This window comes from Lissotriton vulgaris, chromosome 4_1 (genome assembly GCF_964263255.1).
Source record: "Lissotriton vulgaris chromosome 4_1, aLisVul1.2, whole genome shotgun sequence".
NCBI classification, from domain to species: Eukaryota; Metazoa; Chordata; class Amphibia; order Caudata; family Salamandridae; genus Lissotriton; species Lissotriton vulgaris.
In genome coordinates this window covers 1,418,646,963-1,418,672,428 of record NC_141691.1, presented here as the reverse complement: position 1 = coordinate 1,418,672,428, position 25,466 = coordinate 1,418,646,963, and the positions used below count along the sequence as shown (strand labels likewise).

Genomic DNA, 25,466 nt, shown 5'->3' with positions numbered 1-25,466 from the left:
TGAGAATTTCTACTGCTTTCTGAGCATTAAAACGGTTTCTAAACAATCTTTGGTGTTGTTTCTCATGTTTCTAATGCTTATTATTCATGTATGGTGGAAATTCTTCACAGCATATTTCAGCTCTGATGTTATTTGGCTGCTATTGCATGTTTTTTATATATATATATTTATATGTGTATTTATATATATATAGGAGTATATATATGTGGGGCACGTATAATATAGTGTTTCCGGGGTCCCGCGCATGGGCGGGAATATTCTAATGCTTATGACTATTGATGAGGATCCCCTGGAAGAGAACTACCCTTTCCCTGTTATTTTCTTCACCCTCACCCAGTCGATGCATCAACCAACCTCTTTAATGTTCATCACAGTGCTATCAATTGGATACTGTCCCCAGAACCTCCAATCCCCTACTCAGGTTTCATGATTCTCATTTTGATTAAACTGATATTACATGTATACATACGACATGTAATATATAACTATTGTTGTAATGTAGAGAGCTCTAATACCACTCAGTGAAGAAGCAGGATAGGAAAACACTGTAAATAAATAAAACTGTTACTAGTGGGACGAACTTGGATACTTGTGCATCATTTCACACCCCATACAAGGGTGCTAACAGCTCTGACTCAGTGGCTCACTCACAGCCTCATGGCTGGAAAAGCGAATCTTGCTCTTTCAAAGATGTAATGTTTTGTGGGGTAGAACATGGCACATTTTATATTGTGTAGAGGGGTTCTCCACTTACTGAAAGGATTTGTTTGGCATGTGTACAGCCAACACAAATTCATGCTAGATGCAAGTCTTAGAACCCTGGTTGCAAAGGTCAGGAAATTTTCTGACAAAGTGCAAGAAGTCATGTTACAATACAATCCACGCCCTCGCGGAGATGCGTCTTGGAGACTGGTTAGGGATCAGACAGTGCAGGATCTATGTACACTTTTCCCACTCTACTTGTAGGACACCACCGCGCCGCACGGCCACCAGCTGCTGCGTGTGCCCCCTCCGCCTTACTGCCTCGCTGTCCGGCTGCCGCCGCGTGACCACGCCCCCTCCTTCGAGCGGCGTGGTCCGTGAGCGCTCCTGGGCGCCGCTTCTCCCCCTGTGCCCTGCTGTCAGTATTGTTAGCCTTAGTTAGAATTGTATTTTTGTATTATTTTTGTACCATTGTCATTTTTGTTTAGATTGCTGTAATTGTTTTTTCGTCCCTCGGTATCCCTCCCCGCTTCCCGCCACCGCCGCTAACCCCGCCCCTTTTGCCTTCTGTACCCTCCCCGCTCCCGCCTCCCAGCTGCTTCGCCCCCGCGCACTTCGCCATATATGGCGACCGTGCGAACGCGCAGCGGTCACGCGCAGCGGGCGCGCCGATTGTGCGCCGAAGGCGCGCCAAAGGCAAGCCCGTCTGCGCCCGTCCGCGACCGGACCGCGCCCAGCGCCAGGACCCCTGGCCCACGAGGACCCCGACCGACCCGCCTAACGTACACCGCCGCCTACCTCAGCGCACTCAACGCCGGTCGACACCCAGGATGCTACCAAGCCACACCACGACGCACCCACGGACCCCTCAGCTGCCACGCCTGCAAGTTCACCTGCATCCGGACCTGCCTCGCACCAGCACCCGCCAAGTCGAACATCAGCAGCACCCACCTCAAGTGCATCCTGCTCAACACCCGCTCCGTCCACAGGCACGCCATCGAACTCTGGAACCTCCTCGACACCACAGCCCCTGACGCTGCCTTCCTCACGGAGACCTGGATGAACGCCTCTTCAGCTCCTGACATCGCCATCGCCATCCCAGAGGGCTACAAGATCACCCGGAGGGATCGCACCGCCAATCAGATGGGAGGAGGCATCGCCATCATCCACAGGAACACCATCCGTATCACGACCAGCACCGACAACACCCTGACCACCGCCGAACACCTGCACTTCCAGATCCACACCGACCCGAAGACCACCCTCAGAGGCACCCTGATCTACCAACCTCCGGGACCACGCACCCAATTCAGCGAGGACATCGCCGACTAAGTCAGCCCGCTTGCCCTCCCCTCCGCTGACTACATCCTCCTGGGGGACCTCAACTTCCACCTGGAGAACAACAACGACCGCAACACCAGCACCCTGCTCGCCAACCTCGCCAACCTTGGACTCAAGCAACTGGTGTCCACCCCCACCCACCTCGCCGGACACACACTCGACGCAGTCTTCTCATCCAGCACAGACATCGCCTTCAGCCACGCCACAGAGCTTCAATGGACGGACCACAGCTGCGTCCACTTCACTTTCAAAAGAACGACGACCCACCACCACCAACAACAGGCTGCCCGCAGAAGCTGGAACAAGATTACAGCCGACCAACTCGCCACCTCCCTGAGCCAGCACCCTCCTGCCAGCTCAGCGAACCCCAGCCAGGCCGCCGACAACCTCACGAAGTGGATCAGCAACTGCGCGGACGAGCTCGCCCCGCTGAGGACCCCGCCAAGCAGACAAGAAACAAGAAAGCCCCATGGTTCACCGACGAACTCAAGAGCTCCAAGAAGAACTGCCGAGCCCTCGAGAAAATCTGGAGAAGGGAACCAACACCGGACAACATGACCACCTTCAAGCTTGCCACCCGGAAGCACCACCAGCTGATCCGCGCCGCCAAGAAAACTGCATTCAAGGACCGGCTGGACAACAACGCACACAACTGCAAGGAACTCTTCAACATCGTGAAAGAGCTATCCAACCCCAGCGCAGGAAACAACGACATCACCCCATCGCAAGACCTCTGCAACTCCCTCGCCTCATACTTCCACAACAAGATCGCGGACATACACAACAGCTTCAACAACCAACCAACGCACACCACGACCGAACCACCACCCCCCACCACCACCCTCCGCGCCTGGACTCCGATCAGCATCGAAGACACCGTCCGCACGATGAACTCCATCCACTCCGGATCACCGACCGACCCCTCCCCTCACCACGTCTTCAACAAGGCCGACGATGTCATCGCACCCCACCTGCGAGACATCATCAACACATCCTTCGACACCGCCACCTTCCCTGAGAGCTGGAAGCACGCCGAACTCAGCGCTCTACTCAAGAAACCCACAGCGGACCCCACCGAACTCAAGAATTACCGCCCCATCTTGCTCCTCCCGTTTCCAGCCAAAGTCATCGAGAAGACCGTCAACAAGCAGCTGGCCGCCTTCCTTGAGACGAATGGATCCCTCGACCCCTCACAGTCTGGCTTCCGAGCCAACCACAGCACCGAGACCGCCCTCATTGCCGCCACCGATGACATCCGAGCCTTGATGGACAACGGAGAAACAGCGGCCCTCATCCTCCTAGACCTCTCCGCGGCATTCGACACTGTCTGCCACCGCACCCTAGTACAGCGCCTCAGCAACGTCGGAATCCAGGAGAAGGCTCTGGAATGGATCATCTCCTTCCTCGACGGAAGAACACAGAGAGTCCGCCTACCACCGTACAAGTCAGAGGCCACCGAAGTCATCTGCGGCGTCCCTCAAGGATCCTCACTGAGCCCCACCCTCTTCAACGTCTACATGATCCCCCTCGCGGCCATCGCACGCCAACACAACCTCAGCATAATCTCCTACGCCGACGACACTCAGCTGATCCTCTCCCTGACCAACGACCCCGCCGCCGCCAGAGCCAACCTGCACGAAGGGATGAAAGAGGTAGCCGAGTGGATGACGACCAGCCGCCTGAAACTGAACTCAGACAAGACGGAGGTCCTCATCCTGGGCTCTTCACCCTCCGCCTGGGACGACTCCTGGTGGCCTCCCGCCCTGGGCACCTCACCCAAACCGACAGACCACGCACGCAACCTGGGCTTCATCCTGGACTCCTCCCTCTCCATGACCAGGCAAGTCAACAACGTCTCCTCGGCGTGCTTCAACATCCTACGCATGCTACGAAAGATCTTCTGGTGGATCCCCACCGAGACCAGGAAGACCGTCACCCAGGCCCTCGTCACCAGTCGACTGGACTACGGCAACGCCCTCTACGCCGGCACCACCGCCAAGCTCCAGAAGAGACTCCAGCGGATCCAGAACGCCTCAGCCAGACTCATCTCCGACATCCCACGAACCAGCCACATCTCCGGACATCTGAGAGACCTGCATTGGCTCCCCGTCAACAAAAGAATCACCTTCCGCCTCCTCACCCACGCACACAAAGCCCTACACGACCAAGGCCCGAGCTACCTCAACAACCGAATCAACTTCTACGCTCCCCAACGCCACCTCCGATCAGCCAACCACGCCCTCGCCGCCGTCCCCCGCATCCGAAGAGCGACTACAGGAGGAAGGTCCTTCTCCTACCTGGCCGCCAAGACCTGGAACTCCCTCCCGACGGACCTGCGCCTGACCCAAGACCACCTCTCCTTCAGGAAGAAGCTGAAGACCTGGCTGTTCGAGCAGTAGCGGCACCCCCCTCCCCCCAGCGCCTTGAGACCCTACGGGTAAGTAGTGCGCTCTATAAATGTCTTTGATTGATTGATTGACTCTACAACAATGACCAAATAAAATGCTTTTTCAAATAATTCTATCAACTCTTCAACAATAATAGCACCAGTGGTTTCAGCAATAGAAAGATGAACAGATTCTTCTGGAAAGAGAAGCATCCTAGAACAATGGTTCTTAACCTGTGGTCAGGGGAACCCAGTGTTCCATGAGGCCTACTCAGGGGGACCGCTACTGCTTAGAACATTTAATAATATTACCAGATTGAATGAAACTGATTGGGTGAGAATATCCCCGACAGTTAATATTTCACATATTACTGTTTCGGAATAAAGCATGCAAAATGCATAAAAACTGCTACAACAAGACGGAAGATGAACTTATCCTTCGCAATGAGGGATTACTGGAAGCTGTGGACAAAAGACGAAGAGCAGTAAAAAAGGCAGTGGGTACCTCTAGGGAAGAAACTCCTCAGGTTGGCTGCTAGCCACTCGGAACCCCTTAATTGGAGTTAAGATATTGGGGGCCCCTCCGCGTCCATAGAACCCCTGCAGAGGCCAAAGGGACCAACTGCTGTTAAAGACAAAGGAAAAAGGAGAAGCTTGATACAGGGGATACCTTTTAGGCTTAGATGGGCCTTTCTGGCATGGGACAAAAACCCATATAATAAATATGTGATGGGCTATCACCAAGCTGCTTTAGCAACCAGTTGACCTTAAAAACCTTTACCCAGGAAACCGCAAACTAAAGATAGTGACTGATTGAGACTATTCTTCCCAAGCGTACTCTGATCAGGATAGAGGAAGGCCATAGCGGTCAAATGTAAAGCACAAGAAAATTAGCTCTGATGATTTGAGCGATTAGGAAGCAGTAAGGACCTACCCATGCTGGTCCAGAAGCCATGTATTACCCTTGTTCATTGGAATAGGACCAGTGGAGAAGTTCACTCAAGTAGCAGGGTGTCTGGGGAACCCTCTAGAAAAGGAGGTGTGGGCCCACTTAGAACAGAGTGTTCACGACCCACAATGGATGGAAGGTGTGAATGATCTTGATAAAGAATGGCAGGAAGGCTAGCTTCCTTGCAAAATTTGTTTAGGAGCTAAAGAAAGGAACTGATCAGTCCTGGCGACAAAGCTGTTGACAGTCTCAAGTAACTAACCAAAATCCAATACATGGCCAAGTAAGTCAGCTAATCAGATTTCCTTATATCCAGTAAGACAAATTTCGCTTCAGCAGATTTTTTCCACCTCAACAGGAGAGAGCAGAATTACAGAGACAGAAGGTCCTTCATGGAGGCCAACAACTCAAATGGAAACAGTGTCAAGCCTTACCCTATCTTTTAACGTAAAAATAAGGGGAAGGTTTCCACAGAGTTCTAGGATTCCCCAAGGTTATGGGGACGACAGAGACCCATAACCTTTTCAGAAGTGGAGCCTCTTCTGTTACACCTATAATGTGTAGCACTAGACGGGAAAGCAACCTGTTATAACTTGCCCTTTAAAGGTGATGCCTCTGTGAGAATGTTATGTGCATCATCAGAACCTTGTGAGGGACCTGGCAACAGCAGAGTGGCGATAACCCAGCTGGCTGTTGGTGGTGTTTGAGTGGAAAAGATAGGAACAGTGGTGGGATTGATTTGAGAGTGAAGAGATACCAAGAGAAGTATAAACAAAGGTGTGATGCCAAGATGGGCGTGCACAATTGTGAATGGAAGGTTGGTGACATGGTGTATGTAAAGAAAGCTCTGTGGTCTTCAAAAGAAGAAACAACATTTCTAGTTCCCAAACGGATTGTCAGGGTTATGAGGAATGGTGTGGTGTGTTAAATGAGGAAATCCACGAAAAGCCAGTAGTTTTGGAGGTCGTAGTTTATTTCCATAAATACTCCACCCATCGCATGAAGCATCCGACCAGTAGAAAGCCCAACTGTGACTGCTGCAACGTTAGAACTCTCCACAGAACGGACCCACCATGCGTGAGCCATCACATTTGAAACAACACAAAGGTTGAAAATGAAGCGCATGAAATGCGCGAGGAACAAAGAACATAGAATAAACATCACGCGGAGCACCGCGCGATGTACACTAAACACTTACCACTACATTGTGTTAAGTGATGGTGGTGATGTTTGGAGTATGTCTCGACTGTCCAGATGCAGTGAGGCTGTGGGTCCTAGTGGTGGGGAAAATGGTAATGATGAGGGTCAGACAGAATAATTGTGTTGTGATAAAAGAGCGAGGAGACCACCCTTGCATTTTCATGATTACATTTTAGAGTGATTGTTTAGTTTCCTTATTCTCCCTTGCTTTGTGACTTTCTGAGCTGCAATTTGTATTTTGATGTTTTCTTTTGTCTCTTCTCGATTACTTTTTCTTATTTTTTTCTTTCTTCTTTATGGATATGTTGAAGGGTAAAAGGTCTTGTAACTTGCCATTTAACTGTGATGCACCTGTGAGAATGTTAGGTGCATCACCAGGACGTTGCGGGGGACTTGGCAACAGCAGAATGGCAATAGCCCAGCTGACAGTTGGTGGTGTCCTCCGGTGGGTGTGAATAAACACTTTAGTTTTATTACAACCATGGGCTCCATGGCCCAACCTCAAGGTTTCATAAGCAATCCCAGGACAAGCAGAATTCACAATGCAGTTAACTATTCCTTGTGCATCATTGATGTGGGTAGAGAAACTGGCCACCCACTGGTCTACTATATATTATCTTGACACAAGCTGGATCTCACAGAGCTAATTTGTTTTTGTTTCACTTTGGTAACTTCACTCTGACTTTACATAACCCATGGAACTGTTATCTGGTAAAAATGTGCTCAGATACTAGAGTCTTGTTTACGCTATATGAATGCTTATAAAATGAATAAATAATTCTATTCGTAGTGGAAGTAGTAACACAAAGGATAGAGACCAGCAGGAAATCTCAGACGGTGGGATGCTGGTCTTTCAACATTTCAAGATAGACAGTATATATTAAGTAAGATCTTTGCATTTGAAATGTAACAAAACTTACCTTCCAAGCATTGTATGTACCAGATGGATCTGTCTGATACAGCCTTGGCACACCATCATAATCAAAGCCCATGATTAATGCAGATATACCAAAGGGTCTACGTCCATTGCTTTGAGTGTACCGCTGCAAAAGATTGACAAAAAGAGAACAATGTGAGGATAGCCAAACACTGAAGAAAAAAGTTGCATACCGGTAACGAATATGCTACTTACCAGTATGCATCTGTTCTTGGCATTTAGGGCTGCTGACATTCATATCTGTGCATAGATCGCCGCCTAGTGTTGGGTCCGGATGATTGCACATTGTTGTCCTGGAAGAGTCTTCGAAGTATCACGAGATAGGTGGCTCCTCCCCTGGACTACAGTGCGCATGGGCATCGACTCCATCCCCAGATGGTTTTTAGCCATTGCGGCCAAGATGGAGTGAAACTCAGTGAATGATGACCAAGCTAGAAGTATATGTGAATCCTGCAGCTGCTACAGGCGCCGGGGAGGAGGGCGGGCGATATGAATGTCAGCAGCCCTACATGCCAAGAACAGATGCATACTGGTAAGTAGCATATTCGGTTCGAGGCATGTGGGCTGCTGAATTCATATCTGTGCATAGAATACATAGCAGTCCCTCCATTAACGGCGGCCGCCCGTGCCAGCTGCAGCAGTTTGGAAAAGTGTTTTTAGAACAGCCTGCCCTACAGTTGCCTGCTCTTTGGAGTGCACATCAACACAATAATGCTTTGTAAACGTGTGTGTGGTAGACCATGTGGCTGCTCTACATATGTCTTCCAAAGGAATATTTCCAAGGAAAGCCATGGAGGCCCCCAACTTTCTGGTGGAGTGGGCCCTTGGTGGAACGGTGAGAGTACACTTGGCTCTCAGATAGCAGATCTGAATACATTTAACAATCCACCTAGCTATACCAGCCTTGGAAATGGGGTTACCTTTGTGTTGTGGCGCAAAGGCAACAAAGAGTTGTTTAGTCTTTCTAAAATCCTTGGTCCTATCGATGTAATACATCAGGGCCCTTTTGACGTCAAGGGTGTGGAGCATTCTCTCCGCCAACGACTCAGGATTTGTGAAAGAAAACAGGCAACTCAATAGTCTGGTTAATATGGAATTGAGACACTACCTTAGGAAGGAATTTAGGGTTAGTGCGAAGCACTACCCTGTTGGAATGAATTTGAATAAATGGCTCTTGGATACTTAGGGCTTGGAGCAGTGATATAATTGCTACAAGGAAAGCCACTTTCCACGTCAAGAATTGAATCTCGCAGGAATGCAGCGGTTCAAAGGGAGGACCCATCAGCCGGGTGAGGACCACATTGAGGTTCCACTCCGGAGCTGGTGGAGTCCGCGGAGGGATGACTCTTGAGTCCTTCCAGAAAGGCTTTAATGGCAGGCACCCTATAGAGTGAGAGGTGCTGCCTGTTCTGGAGATAAGCGGCTATTGCGGATAGGTGTATGCGAATGGAAGCATAGGCCAGATTACATTTGTACAGATGGAAAAGATAACAAATGATGTTATGAATAGATGCATCTAGCGGGTTAATGTTGTGGGTTGCACAATAAATGACAAACAGCTTCCACTTTGCCGCATAGCATGCTCTTGTGGTGGGCTTCCTCGCCTCCCGGATGATGTCCATACAGTCGGGAGGCAAGTTCAGGTAGCCAAACTCTAAGACCTCAGGAGCAAGATCGCCAGGTTGAGCTGTTGCGGATCTGGTTGCTGAATGTCGCCATGGCTCTGCGTCAGAAGGCTGGGTGTGAGGCGTAGCCTTTGATGCAGTACCACGGACAGTTCCAGAAACGTGGTGTACCATGGTTGGCGAGCCCACGTTGGAGCAACCAGGATGAGAGTCATCGAGTGCTGCCTGAGCTTGCGTGCCACCAGCGGTATCAGAGGTGCTGGGGGAAAAAGCGTACGCAAATTTGCCTTACCAGTTCATCCATATCGCATTGCCCTGCGACTGTGGGTATGGGAACCTGGCGGCGAAGCTTTGGCATTTTGCGTTCTCCCTTGTGGCGCACAGGTCTATCTCTGGATGACCATACATTTGGAAGTACGTTTGGAGTACTGATGGATGTATCTCCCACTCGTGCATTTGGTGGCTGTACCTGCTGAGCAGGTCCGCCATCTGATTGTCCTTGCCCGGGAGGTGTTCTGCCATGAGGAAGATGTTCCTCTGAATGGCCCACTTCCACATGCTTTGAGCCAGATGAGACAGCTGTGGAGAGTGTGTTCCTCCCTGCTTTTGAACGTAGTACATGGCCGTCAGGTTGTCCGTCCGGATCAACACGACCTAGTTGCACAGATGTACTTTGAAGGCTTTGAGTGCCATGAAGATAGCCATCAGTTCCAGAACATTGATGTGCATCTTCTTTTGCTGCGGTGTCCATAGTCCCTGCACAGTGTAATGGAGTACATGAGCTCCCCATCCCTGGAGAGAAGCGTCCGTTGTCAGGATGATCTGTGGCACAGGCTCTTCGAGGGTCGTCCCTTGCAAAGGTTTTGTGGATTCCACCAATGCAGAGAGTTGTACGCCCGACCGCTCACCAACTCTAGGTCTTTCAACTGCCCGTGAGCCTGAGTCCACTGACGTGCTAAGCACTCCTGAAGCGGACGCATATGTAGTCTCACGTGCGGCACTATGGAGATGCAGGAGGCCATCATGCCTATCAACTGCATGAACACTCTTGCTGGAAGCGAGTGTTGAGGTCTGAACTTCTGTATCAGCGACTGAATGCTGCTGACCCTCACTGAATTTGGCTGTGCTGTGGCTGCCCGAGTGTTTATGGTCGCACCCAGATACTGCCGTATGTGGGCGGGTTGGAGGTGGGATTTTGGGTAATTCAGTGAGAATCCCAGATCGTGCAGGAGGTGAATGGTGTGGGACATGTGGGCGGCACACTGCTGGGCTGACTTCGCCTGGGCGAGCCAGTCGTCCAGATAAGGGTAGACATGGATGTTCTGTCTCCTGAGGTGCGCCGCCACTGTCGCCAGGCACTTTGTGAACACCCTGGGTGCCGTGGTGACTCCGAAAGGCAAAACCTTGAACTGGTAGTGCTGGTTTTGCATGGTGAACCGGAGGTACTTCCTGTGGGAAGGGTGCAGTGGATTGTGAAAATACGCATCCTTTAGGTCTAAAGTCGCGAGAAAATCCCCCTGACTGAGCAACGGGAGCACTTGCTGCAGGGTCAGCATATGGAAGTGCTCCGACAGGATGTATTGGTTGAGTGGCTTGAAGTCCAGGATGGGCCTGAGGGACCCGTCTTTCTTTGGTATTAAGAAGTACAGGGAGTAGACCCCTGTGCCTCTTTCCTGCACTGGCACGAGCTCGATTGCCCCTTTTTGCAGCATGACGATGACCTCCTGCTGCAATAAGTGCAAATGCTCGGCCGACATAGGACGGTGTCTTGGGGGTATGTTGGGTGGAGTGGATGTTAAACTCCAGACAATAACCGTATTGTACAAGCTTTCTGACCCACCTGTCTGTGGTGAAGGACTTCCAGACTGGCAGGAACTGCTGGAGTCTCCCCCCGACCGGTGTTGTGTGGTCGGGGGGCAGTGACAAGGCGTCACTGTTTGTTGGTGGCAGAGGATCTGGAGCTGTTGTTTCTGCGACCTCTACTCTTGGCGCTATTACCACGATATCCACCTCGGCTCTTGTTGGTGTCTGTGGATTGAGTGTTGGCCTTGTAGTACTGTGTGGACTGGGAGAGCTGGCCTCTGGAAACGCCTCTAGTGCTGGAGCGACGAAAAGACCAACCCCGAAACTGCTGGGACTGTAAGGCACCCATGGATTTAGCAGTTTCCGTGTCCTTCTTAATTTTTTTCTAGGGTGGTGTCAACCTCCGGGCCAAACAGGTGATCTGGATTCACTGTTTGATTAAGGATGGTGGTTTGGATTTCTGGCTTAAATCCAGAGATTCTCAGCCAGGCGTGTCGACGTAGCATAACACTAGTGTTCACAGCTCTGGCAGCGGTATCAGCCGCGTCCAGAGCGCACTTAATCAAAGCGTTAGAGATTAGCTTCCCTTCCTGAATAAGCATCTCAGCCGCCTCCTTGTATTCATCAGGCAGGTGCTGCAACAGGGTCTCCAGTGTGTCATAGTGTGCCCTGTCATACCGCGCCAGAAGCGCTTGTGTATTTGAAATGTGCCAGATGTTGGCTGCCTGTGCTACTACCCTCTTCTCCGATGCCTCAAAGACCTTGGATTCTTTGTCTGGGGGAGGAGCATCACCCGTAGTCTGAGAATTAGCCCTCTTCCGGGCATTCGAGACGACAAGGGAGTCTAGAGGCAACTGTCCTTTGATGTAGGTAGGATCAGTAGGCGCTGACTTGTATTTCTTCTCAATCCTAGGGTTTATCACCCTCGCCCTGGTAGGTTCTTTTAAGATCTCGCCAGCATGTTTTAGAACACCTTTCAGCATAGGCAGAGTCTTGACAGTTCTTTCTGAGACTGAGAAGGTATCAAAAAGGAAGTCGACATCAACAGGGTCAGAATGGAGCTGGACGTTGTAATTGTTAGGTGCCCGTTCGATGAGGGCATCAAAAGCTGCAGAGTCTTCTGTAGGAGACGTTTTTGCAGAAGATAGTTGAGGGTCTTGTCCCGCTTGAGGGTCATCTGGGTCAGCACCAGCGGCCCAGGGTTCGTTGGTATCCTCAGGGTCTGTATCGACAGGATAACTAAACTCATCCTCATTATCACCCTCCCCAGCGTCCACATCAGAGTAAGTGGGTGAAACATCATGAGTCTGTGGAGAGAGTGGTTCCACCAAGACGGGAGCGAAAGCAGAGTCCTTTTTCTTGAGAGGGATCTTGTAGGACTCCATTGGACGTTCTGGGGCGATTTTCCGCTTGTGGAGGGAAAGCCTGCCTGTTTCGGCATCAATGAAGTGTTCCTGATGCTCGTCCACTGAAGGTCGTCGAGGCTGTGGACTGGGGGCCACCGTTGAGGACTTTGGCGCCGGGGAAACCTTCTCGGGAACGCCGGCGACCGCCTTAGGAGCGAAAGCCTTCGGCGCCGTCTTCGGCGGCAACGTAAAATGGATGGGCGTGGACGCCTTATGCGGTTTCTCGACCGGTTTTGGAGACTGAGGATCCTTCGGTCCGACCGATAAGGACTTGTCCCTGATGCGTTGTAGGGAGTCCGTAACCTTCTTGGTGAACGAGGCGGATGGGCGCGCCGGTTCGACGGAATCCTTCGAGGCCTCACATGGAGTCGACTCTCGGGGTGCACTGCTCTTGGCCCTGTCCTGTTGACGCGGAGTCACGAGAACCTTCGGGTCACTCAGTCCTTTTTTAGGGTCACCGAGAGCTTTCTTCGGGTCGGCGAGGCCCTTACTGGTGTCGACCGTCTCCGGCGCCGAGGCGCTCGGCTCGACCACCTTGACTTTAGTCTTCGGCGCGGCAGACTTAGTCTCGACGCCCTTGACTTGAGCCTTCGGCTCAACAGCACCCTTCGGCTTCTTCGGCGCCGAGGGCTCCGAGGCCTTGGAGCCGACCAAAGCGATGCGCACTTTCGGTTTCGAGGACGGCACCTGCGCAGTGTCTTGTGTCGAGACCGTAGGTTTCACTTTCGGTTTCGATTTGCCAGGGTGCGGCTCAACAGCAATGTCCGTCGCCGAGCCCGAAGGCGAGCCGTAGAACCCATTGTAAGATCTTGGGTAAGGCCCGATGGCGATCCCTCGACCTGAGCCTTATGAATTGGCACGGCCCCAGAGTCAGTTTGAGGAAGCTCTTCGTCCGAGCTATCCTCCATGGCCCCGAGGGCCCCGTCGTCGTCTCCTACCTCGTCGACGACTTCTTCGTCCTCGAACATCTCTGCATCCGCATAGTAGTCGTAGTCGACGTCCGGCGCGGGGTTGGACTCACTAATGTCCTGGATAGATTCTTCCTAGACATCCCCTGCATCGAAGATGTCCACAGGCGCCGGCGCAGAATGCTGGGCCTCCTGGCGCGCAGCTCGTCGAAGCTTAAGCGTCTTCTTGGACCGGAAGCGTGAACAAGCCATACACTTGGCTTCATCGTGGTCCGGCGACAGACACTTGTTGCACACCGGGTGGACGTCGATGTGGGGATACTTCGAGTTGCAGACTGGACATTTCTTAAATGGACTACGGTCCATGATGAACGGTCGATAGGGTCTGAAGCGTCGACTGGGCCTTCCGCGTCGAAAGCACGCGGGTGTAGGGAATCCAGCTCGAGGCCGAGCTGGAAGAACTAAGACCGAACGCAAGACTATACCGACTTATTAGGCTAAAGACCTTTTTGTCTTAAGAAAGTTTTCTATCGATTCCGACAAGAGGGAATTCAAAGACATCCAAACCCAATGGCGGAAAAAAACAATCTGGGGATGGAGTCAATGCCCATGCGCACTGTAGTCCAGGGGAGGAGCCACCTATCTCGTGATACTTCGAAGACTCTTCCAGGACAACAATGTGCAATCATCCGGACCCAACACTAGGCGGCGATCTATGCACAGATTTGATTTCAGCAGCCCACATGCCTCGAACCTGTAGTTCCAAAAGTGGTATCTTTTATAGACTCACATCCCTGGTGTCGTAGTTTGGAGTCCCACAGTAACATCACAATAGTAGTTCTTTGTTAAACTAGCAATTAGACTGGAACAAAGACTGTTTAGTAGCCTAGTCGCATCATATAAAAGAACCTAACTTCAATCAATTTGAAGAACGCACTTTGAGAAGCCATTATCCTTCAAGTTTCATTTAGCACTGTAAAAGAATAATACAGGTACAATAGCCCTTAATGGGGAGGAGGGGCGATGATCACAAGTGAATCTATGAAAGATGCCATTTTGGAAAACTACAGAGCCCCTGTAAGGAACTTTTTACTTCTCTAGAATTTGATCTTTCATAGATTCACATGCTTGCTTCAGAATAGCAAACAGTCATATTATATAGTACAACCACATGCAATTGATGGATAGGTAATTCAAAGGGGATCATCTTGATTTTGAAAAATGGCAAAGAACAGCTTATCCAACCGCAGCACCTCTCTGTGGTGTGGACTCCAAATAATGCCAAGTAAATGTGTGCCTGTTCTGTCAAGTAGCTACATGGCAAATGATTGCGAACGATACTTCAGTGAACTCCTTTGCCCCCTATGGACCTCCCGGCATTTGTTGCTTTACTGAGTTCTATTTAATCTGGCTCTCTCCAGATCCCTTCCCTCCAGGCTACAACAGCAAATTGAGCCCCTACCTTTTCCACACCATAATTACGTTTCTGAACGCCTCATAATTGGAGGGAATAGTTCCCAAAACCGGGAAACATGCAATGATAATGCCCTTTTTGAAGAAACTCAATCTTGTTCTTTTCAATAGGGCTAAATTTTGTTCGATCTCTATTCTGCCTCTATTTGCTAAAATCTTGGAAAAGCATGTAAACCAACAACTTTCTGGTTTTGTAGAAGCCAACAGTCTTCTCCACCCTTATCACTGGTTTCAGAGCCAGGTAAAGCACGGAGTCCACCATGCTTGGTGTCACGGAGCATCTCAGGTTTCAACTGGACAGCGGCGGCACTGATCTTATTAGATCTTAGCACAGTATTTGATACGGTCTTGCACCAGCTACTTCTGCAAAGGCTAAAGGACATAGGCATTCAAGGTCTGTTCCTGACTTGGTTACACTCGTTCTTACAATACCACTCTTTCCAGGTCTTCTCTAAAATGCATACCACAAATTCCTTTAAATTATCCCTTGAGGTACCGCAAGGATCAGCTTTAAGTTCGACCCTGTTCAACATTTATGTGCGTTGCTTGATTGATTTACTGGACAGCAGCTGTCTTACTTTCTTTTCATATGCTGATGATACTCAGATCGTGGTCTTTTTTTCCCACTGATGACTGTATTCCGATACTCTTAATTCCTGCCTCATAAAGGTGGCAACCTGGATGAACAAGAACTCTCTCAAGCTCAACAGAACCAAATCTGAAATTCTCCTGGTGGGTATTCAACCTTCTCTCTGTGGTCCCCATTATTGCACGGATGCCTTGGGAGATGCCATCTCTCCCGTTTCAGTAGTCAAGAATCTGGGTTTTTAATTAGATGACAAACTTCTGATAAATTACTAAATCACCAAGGTAGACTCTGTAGGGGAGTAGGGTCTGCAATCCTATGGTCACCCCCGATTTTTGCTTTTTGCTTCACTGGTTTACGACTTTCCCTGGCTGTGGGCCTGCTAATCAGACCCACAGCCTAGCTGTTCTCTCTCTAAATTGACAAGCATGTACCTTAGGTGCATTTGCCAATTGGAACTGGGCACCTTATCAGTCCCTGTACAGTGTACTATAGGTACCCAGGGCATAGGTGTACCCAGGGCCTACTAGGGGCTGAATCATGTATTATGCCACCCCTGGCTGGCCATCTAAACAGACTCAACTGGCTGCACGACAGCTGGGGCAAGGCGGTGTAATCACCCTTTGATTTAGATATAGTATCCCTATATCTAACCCTAAAATGGACACATGTATTCCTATCAGTCACTCCTATGGCAGGCCTAATCAATCCTAAGGCAGAGTGCTTGGAATTATGTGAGATGGTGCTCTGGCATGAGCTGAGCCCGTTTGCAGCTTGCGGAACCAAGTCCTAATAGCTGTTCCATGATAACGCTATACCATATACTCTTAAGTGCATTATGAACCTCGCGGTCAAATGCTAACTTTGATATAGCATTATCAAAACATGTCGAGTAAGGTGTCATACGAATTGGAATACTACCCCCTAGCCAATTCTGGCGACGGGGTAGCATTCCACCCTTCTAGAGGGACACGACATGTATGTAACTGTGAACCCCGGTTAAAATTAACTCAAGCCTCAGCATCACAAAATGGATGCTGCTACCACAGACACAAGTCTGACCTCCTGCTGCTGGGAGTCCTTCCAGCGAGGGAGGCTCGGACAAAGGGTTTCCTGCCTTGGGAAGTGCTAGTACCACCCCAGACAGGATTTTGTGAATTAGGTAGGCCAGGGCTGAAAGGAATGAGACATGCCTGGGGCACACAAGGTGTCCCTGTGCATATACCGGTCTAAACCAGTTCCTGGGGCACTCCAGTCCCAGAGCTGGCGCAAGACCGGACAAAGGAAAGGGGATGTAACCACCCCCCTTCCTGGTCCCACCCAGAGGAGGGACCTAGTCGTAGTGCAGCCCCCTTTAGCTGAATAAAGGTAGGAGCTGGTCCCATTTCAGATTAGATTACTCTTGCCAACTTCTACGAAGAACTCTTGACCTTCTCCCTCCTGAAACCATCAGAAGACTGAAGAATCTCCCCTATGGTCAGGGAGTGACCATCATGCTTAGCAGGCACCATCAAGCTCCTGTGCGGTTTGCTGCAAAGTCCTTCCATCCCGGAATCCGACGACCCAGCTCGACAAGACCCGGACCTCCAGACCTCTCTGACCTCTACCCACATCCACAGCACAGCTGAGACCCGTGGGTGCGACGAGCAACGTGGAGACGGCCATCTTGAGAAACCTGCACAGCGCTTCCAGCACGACCGCCGAGGGATCCTCGAGTGAGTGCATTGGGGTCTGAGAAGCCCCACACATACGCAGCTCCTGCACCAAAGACCAGCCCCCCAGCATCCACGAGATCTGCGTGGGGCCCTTTTGCCTGGTTGCTGCTCTTCCTGTTGTCTGGCCACTAGCCGGCCGGCCTGTGACCTCTGAGACGACGACCCGAAGATTTCACCACTGCTGGTCTGGTCCCCCAGACTGGCCCTTGCTTCCTTGTAAAGGAGAAGCACCCCGGACCCTCCTGGTCCGCACCAGACGCCATCTTTGTTCCACCGCGTGGCTTGCATTAGCCAAGGCCTGTTGTCCAGATCGACGATCCGACACCGCCGACAGCAGCAGACTACGTGGGACAGCTCGTGCCTCCAGCCTGGCCGTGAAGAACAGCTCCTGGTCCGCGCAGCTACAGAGAGAAGCGACTCTTCTTCCACCTGAACGCGGCGACAGCATCTGGCTCCCTCCTGGTTCCAGCACCGTCACTGGCTAGTGACCGAGACTCTGTCCCCTTCCCTTTCAGGACTTCTTCCTAGTTCCATCCTTGGAACCACCGGACTCCTCCATCTGGCTGACTGCCAGCAACTCCTTGTTTCAGGCATCACCGGGGACAACGCAGCAAACCCGACGCAACTTCAGCCCTATGCACCCGCAGCCTGTGGGTTAGGTAACTAAAGCTTCTAGGTGCTGAAGTCTGTGTACACTTTCCTAGTGTCCAGGTCCACTGTTTTCCCTCCATCCAGCCGGGTTCGTCCGGAAACCGTAACTTTCTAAACTGTAGTATCCATAGACGTTGGTACGCATCCCGCGTGAGTTTCCACTCTGCACGCTAGTCCCGTGGCCCTCCTGCTCCTTACTTACCTAGTTTGTAGCGTAGTCCCAGCGATCCTCCAGCCTTTGGATCTCCTTACAGTACTTTCCTTCCTCGCATTCCATTGTTTTGATTATATGGTTTGTCGTGCCCCTAAGGCGCACTTGTAAATATTGTGCGAACTCGTATTTCCTTTTTAGTATTGTCATGTGCTTAGCCCTCTGACCTCAAAGAGTTCAGAGGTGTATGTTAGTTAATAAATATCTGTTTATTTTCATAACAACCTGTGTGGTGTCCTTTCACTTGGTATTCAAAGGGTTATATGTGGTAAAACAGCTGGCTTCACATGCCATTCAGAGTTTAGCCTAAAGACTGCTTTTGTCCACGCTACTAGGATAGCTGGTCTATAAGGTTGACTTACAACCAATCACCATAAGGGATGTTTGGACTGATACAAGGTGATCACTAGAACTAGTGAGCATCATATATCAGGCCAACTTCTCACAGACTCCACCTGCTTTGGCGTCCTTACATGATTAAGAAAATTACTCTGTATGCTTCCTTTTTCTGCCCAAAGGTTGGTAATTCAGACCGTAATCATCTCTAAGCTGGTTTATGGGAATGTTCTCGATTTAGGATCCCTGAAGGCTCCTATCAGATACATTCAAATAGCCCAGAATGCGGAGGTTTGGCTGTTTCAGCTCTCCAAGCACTCTGGTGTCTCCAATCTCCTACATGAACTCCACTGGCTCCCGTTGAGAAGAGTACAATTTAAAGCCCTTTGCTTTTTGCACAGGGCTACGTTGAATATGTGCCCACTCTATCTCTGATCCTTGGTGTGCTCTTACTGCCCCAGACGATAATTTCATACGGGCAATCTGAATCTTTCGGTAGTCCCCAGATTCAGGAGGGACAAACAAGGTGGGAAGTCTTTCTCCTATCTAGGTCCCAAACTATAGGATCATTTACTTGTCTCTTTGAAAGTGTGCAAATCTTTTGTTGGTTTTCGTAAACTCTTAAAAACCTGGCTTTTCTAAGCGAACTCTTGGCCCTGCCCTGTGTCTGCCTAGCACTGGGAAATCCTATTCGGGTAGCTCTGAACTTTAAAAACTTTAAAAATAAAAATATTAACAACATGGTTGGTATCTGGATCCACCTCTAAAAGGGTTCTAGGTCCTTCCTCTAGCCATCCAAGAGGGCTGGGTTTGATGCATGTTTAAAGACACTGAAGATTGTGCGATGTCAGGGTCGGTCTTAATGGCCTTGAGGGATTCATCAACATGCTTACCAAATAAAGACTCCCCATCCTATGGCTGATCTAGAATTTAACTTTGTATTTCTAGTCAAAACAACATTGATTCAAACTACCCTTGCCTTGCTTCTCGTGTTATAGCAATGTTTAAAAGTAACCCTAGAAGCAGGGACTTCGGACACCTTTTCATAGAATATATACAGGATGATTATCATCATAGTCCTCATAATTTGAGTCCTGATAATTCAGATTGAGTTGCTGGCTAGTGCTGTATTCTGGCAACATTTCTTCGTCAAACTTCAGGTTCAAAGAGGCGTTGTAGAGAATTTGGAGACACCTAACTGGGAGACGTGTGCTCCGGTATTTGAGGAGTTAGAGCACCTCTCTCTGAAATTAGTAGGAGTTTAGCTTCTTTTGGGTAATAAGAGAGGATGTTTGCCTCTTTGTCAACAACAAAGTCGTTGATGAGACAGTGGTCAATTAAGTAATCATCGTCAATGGCAAGGAACACCAAGAAGGCCTTTATGATAAATGTTGACAGTTCAGACTGTCAATTAAACTTTGACACGTCATGCCTTCTCGAAAAAAGGCATCATGGTTGATGTTCCTGACAACGGAGGCCTCAGACGATGCATCTTTGTCGAGCACCTGAGGAGTTTTTAGTCTTGCTGACAGTGGTTCAAACGCTGGCTTGGATCTAGTTTTCCCATTGAAAATGTTCTTCTCAGCAGGACTTTCCTCTTGTTTTCTTATTAACCTGGTTTGGAAAATCAATTTCGTGGCAGATCATTTTTTTTCCCCTCAGACATTAAAGATTCATAATGTCTCCTGTCACAATGTGCCCACCTACGATGTTTCTTAAGCTTTTTTGTGGCGTCGCCTGATTTCTCTTCAGAAAATTGTGCTTCCTTAGATTTCACTAGCTGTAGACCCTTTAAAAAAAAGTGATGGATGGAATTCTTGAATTAATCTCAGCCACTGGTAATTACTCAGGTCACATCCCAGCCCATTCATTTTTTGCACACCATGCCACCAAAGTTCAGACCCATCTATATGCAAATCAGTCTTTTTTTTTTTGTTGTATATCTTTTTATTAACTTTGCTCAGTGACTCATCAAATACACAACAATGACTCGCTTCCTATATGTCCTGGAAAACACGCCGGCGATGGTCCCAATATCGTTCTTCCGTCAAGTGTCGGCACAATTGTCAGGCCTACTGTGGGGAGGCAAGCCGGCCAGGGTGGCACATTTGAAATTGATTAGAGACTGGTACAGCGGGGGGGATAGCGTTCCCGAACCTTGAATTGTACTATTGGGCAGCTCACCTTAAGGTGATCAACCAGTGGATTCATGGTGCACAAGATGACCCGGCCTACCTGGCGGATAGGCGCCAACTGGGCACGAACACCCTCCTGGCCCCGCTCTACAACAAGGGAATGGTGACGAAGCTGGAAGGCCCTACCAAACACACTGTGTCTATATGGCATAAAGCTCAGAGGCGGCTTGCTTGGGAGGGAGTGATTACCAAACTCACACCACTATGGGATGCCAAGGCCCTCGGTAATCTGCGCAGCTGTAAAGGGTTTGACCAATGGGATAACATCGGAATCTCCACGGTAGGCGATCTATGGACGAGAGATGGCGTGCTCTCCTTTGCGACCCTAAGGGAGCAGTACGATCTTGGAGTGACTGAAACATACAGATATGTACAAATTAGGCACGCACTCATGTCTGTGTTAGAGCCAGGTGTGACGGTCCCGGAGTCTGCTCCGTTAGAGGACCGACTGCTTACGGACTATATGGAGGCAAGTGCTACCTCCCTCACCTATCGTAAACTGCTGAACAACTTACCGGATCCACTGGAGAAGCTGAAAGAACATTGGGAGGATGAGATCGGGGACCTGGATGAGGCGGACTGGAATGCGGCATTGGCGTCGCCCAGGGAGGCGGGTATATCCACCCGATTTAGACTGGTCCAATTTAAAGTATTACATAGGGTTTACTACACCCGCACGACACTACACAAAATCCACAGGGCGGAACACCCGTACTGCCTAAGAAATTGTGGGGAGGAGGGTACGCTGTTCCATACATTGTGGGCCTGTCCTAATATACAAGATTACTGGAGGCGTGAAACACGCACAGTCAGTCAGACCTTACAGAACTCGTTCACACCTGACCCTAGGGTTTGCCTACTGAATGTGTGGGGCCCGACCGACCTGACACCGCATGGGAAACGATGGGTGATCATTGGTAGGATGCTGGCAAAGCGAGATATAGCAAAGAATTGGGGGGCGCTGGAGACCCCGACCCTGGCTCAGTGGTGCAGGAACATGGACGTGCTTATGTTGACAGAGAGGGCGATTTACCAACAAAGGCTTAATCCACGTAAATGGAACAAAATATGGTCACCTTGGAACACATAGAGGGGGGATATTTGTGAGCCTCTGCCTGAAGATGAAGATGGGGACAGCTCAGGGGAGGACGAGGATATGGAGTAGTGGGGGGGAGCAATGGGAAAGGGCATTAGACGCAGCGGAATGCACAGGGCCCTATGAACTGAAAATGCAGGCAGGCTTGTTTTTGCTATTGAATATGTACAATGCCTTGTGATGCTTCTATTCACGCAAATGCTGTATTTGATTTATGACACGGATCGTATATCTTGACCCTTATAGTTGTGAGTTAAGAGTTTGGGAGAAAAACAAAAATTTGAAAAGTTGCTCTACTGATTGAATGCAGCTGAATGTTGAAGCTGCAATGACGAATGAATAACCGTTGATGTTTACTGTGAGAAGTTGGCCCGATATGCAACGTTCGCTATTCTAGCGACCGCTATGTATCGTTCCAACGACCCTTATGGTGTTTGGTTGTAAGTCAACCTATAGACCAGCTATCCTAGTAGCGTGGATACGAGCAGTCTAAGGCTAAAGACTCGGGAGGGCGTGTTAAGCCAGCTGTTATACCACATATACCCCTTGAACACCAAGTGAAAGGACACCACACAAGTGTTATGAAAATAAACAGTTATTTATTAAGAATCACAACAGCCCTGTTCTCTTTATGAGGACAGGGTACTAAGCACAAACCAAATCTCTTAGGAAAATACTTCAAGTGCACAATTAAAACAAGTGTCCGAGGACACGGAAAGTTTAAGGTCTTGGGCGGACCCGATAAGGCAAGTCGGAAGCGAGGGACTCGGGACCCTAGAGTAAAGAGGCTATGCAGGCACCGAAATGCCGAGTTACCTAGCCACGAGGGCTGCGGCTGCACAAGTCTTACAGGCGTCGGGGTTTTCGCTGACGAGCCAGGAGCCGGAAGAAAAGGAGTTGCTGGCCGGCGACCAGTGATGAATAGTTCGTAGAGATCCAAGCCTGGATCAGAGATTGATGATACCTGAAAGCAGAGGGGACCAAGTTCGTACTACTAGCCAGTAGTCAGAGGGTACCAGGAAGGCACCGGTTGGCCGTCACCTCGGCCAGGTGAGTGGGCGACGCGAGGCTCTGCAGTCTCACGGACCAGGAGGCGTTGTCGGCGACCACGGTGGAGGTGCGAGCTGTCCCACGAAGGATGATGCTGTCGGCGTCGCTGGGCCCAGGATGGGGCAACAAGCCTTGGCAGATCTCAGGGCCACGTGGTGGGCCTAAGATGGCGTCTTGAGTGGACCAGGAGGGTCCGGGGTGCTTCTCGAAAAGATGGAAGCAAGGGCCGGTCTGGAGCAACCAGACCAGCAGTGTTGATTGTCGGATGTCGTCACAGAAGGGCACAAGCCAGCGGCTAGTGACCAGACAACGTGCTGAGCAGCGAGCAGAAGGGCCCCACGCAGATCGTGGAGATGCTGGGAGACTGCACTTCGGTGCTGGAGCGGCTCAGGGTCGGGGCTTCTCGGACCCCAGAGCACTCACCAGAGAATTGCTTCGATGGTCGTGCTGGTTAAGAGCGTGCAGGTTCTGATGATGGCCGGTCCCTCGAGGTCTCGTCGCACCCACAGATCACAGCTGAGCTGATGACGTGGGTAGAGGTCAGAGGTGCCAGGGAGCCGGTTCTCGTCGAGCTGGGCCGTCGGATTCCTTGAGGAAGGACTTACAGCAAACCGCAGAGTTCTTAGATGGTGCCCGCTGATGCGGGGTGACTACTCCTTAGTCACAAGGGAGAAATCTTGAGAAGAGTCTTGAATGTCCTTTCGTAGAAAGTAGTTCTTGATTCAAAGATGATCTAATTTGGAAGGGTCCCCGCTCCGGCCTTTATTCTAAAGAAAGGGGTGGGTACATGACTAGGTCCTGCCCTAAGGGTGGGACCAGGAAGGGGGGTAGTTACACCCCTCTCCCCTGCCGGACTTTCCCCAGGCCAGGGCTGGTGCCCCTGGAACTGGTTCTAACCGGCAGATGCGTAGTGAGCACCGGGGTGCCACTCCGCAGTCACCTTCTCGCAAAAGCCCTACCTACCCAGAATACACAAACCCTGTCTGGGACGGTGCGAACACCGCCCTCGACAGGAAACCCTTTGTCCAAGCTCTCCTCGCTGGAAGGACTCCCAGCAGCAGGAGGTCAGACTCGTGTCTGTGGTGGCAGCATCCATTTTGTGGAGCTGAGGCTTTAGTTACCTTTAACCGGGGTTCACAGTTACGTACATGTCGTGTCCCTCTAGAAGGGCGGAACGCTAACCTCGTCGCCAGAATTGGTGAGGGGGCAGCATCCCGATTCGTATGACACCTTACTCGACATGCCTTGATAACGCGACACCGAAGTTACCGCTGTGGTACGCGTTATCATGGAACAGCCATTGGATCTTGACTCCGCAAGCTGTAACCGGGCTCGGCTCGGGCCAGAACCTAGTTCACACGAGCCCACGCACTCTGCCTTCAGGATTGTCAAGGCCTGCCATAGGAGTGACTGATAGGAACTCGGGTGTCCATTGTATGGTTAGATATAGAGCTACTATACCTAAAGCAAAGGGTGAGTACACGACTTTGCCCCAGCTGTCATGCAGCCAGTTGTGTCAAATTTAGGAGGCCAGCCAGGGGTGGCATAATACATGCTGCAGCCCCTGGCGGCCCTGGGTACACCTATGCCCTGCGTTACGGGGTCTGATAAGGTGGCCCAGTACCAATTGGTAAATGCACCTAGGGTACATATCTTAATTTAGAAAGAGAACAGCCAGGCTGTGGGTCTGATTGGCAGGCCCACAGCCAGAGAAAGTCGTAAACCAGTGAAACAAAAGCAAAAAATCTGGGTGATCATAGGATTGCAGACCCTACTCTCCTACATGACCCCCCCCCCAAACGTCGGAACAATAAGCTAACCTTGACCAGGTGAGTCTTCTTGTTCTAAGTGGAAATATCTGGAGAGCCCATCGGCATTGCCATGATCAGTACCAGGTCTATGTTCCACTGTAAAGTCCATCCCCTGTAGGGAAATGGACCACCTAAGCAGTTTGGGGTTTTCACCCTTCATCTGATTTAGCCATAAGAGGGGCTTATGGTCGGTCTGAATCTTGAAGTGAGTGCCAAACAAGTATGGCCTCAGCTTCTTCAGGGCCCAAACCACAGCAAAGGCCTCCCTCTCAATAGCTGACCAATTCTTCTCTCTAGGGGTCAGCCTTCTGCTTATAAAAGCAATGGGCTGGTCTTGACCATCAAAATTCAGTTGAGAAAGAACAGCTCCCACACCCAACTCAGAAGCATCTGTTTGGACAATGAATGGTTTGGAGTAGTCCGGACTCTTAAGGATAGGCGCCGTGCACATGGCCTGCTTTAGGTCATCGAATGCTTTTTGACAGCTCGCTGTCCACTGAACCTTCTTTGGCATTTTCTTGCTTGTCAGTTCGTTTAATGGTGTCACGATGGAACCATAGTTCCTGACAAACTTCCGGTAGTATCCAGTCAGGCCCAAGAAAGCTCGAACCTGAGTCTGGGTGGTTGGAGGAGCCCCGTCCCTGATGGACTGTATTTTGCTCTCCAGTGGCTGAACCTGGCCTCCACCTACAAGGTGGCCCAGGTATACAACCTGTGTCTGCCCTATCTGGCACTTGGTGGCCTTGATAGTGAGGCCTGCTGCTTTCAGAGCCTCTAACGCTTTCCGCAGGTGGACCAGGTGATCCTCCCAGGTGGAGCTAAAGACAGCAATATCGTCAAGATACGCCGCACAGAAGTCATCCAGCCCAGTAAGGACTTGATTCACCAACCTTTGGAAGGTGGCAGGTGCATTCTTCAGACCAAAGGGCATCACCACGAACTGATAATGCCCACCAGGGGTTGAAAATGCAGTTTTAGGCTTGGCGTCCTCAGCTAACCTGATCTGCCAATACCCAGCTGTCAGGTCAAACGTACTTAAGTAGTTGGCCGAAGCCAATCTATCGATAAGCTCGTCTGCCCTTGGT

General features: G+C 50.3%; 1 protein-coding gene across 1 annotated transcript in view; it reads right to left on the bottom strand.

Annotated features, from left to right (window-relative positions):
• PSMA8 (proteasome 20S subunit alpha 8) overlaps positions 1 to 25,466 on the bottom strand; it is a 542,764-nt gene that overhangs the window by 232,257 nt on the left and 285,041 nt on the right. Inside the window, exon 4 of the mRNA XM_086966944.1 lies at positions 7,499 to 7,621. Coding sequence (XP_086823070.1) covers positions 7,499 to 7,621 — 123 coding nt within the window. The remainder of the gene's footprint in view (positions 1 to 7,498; positions 7,622 to 25,466) is intronic.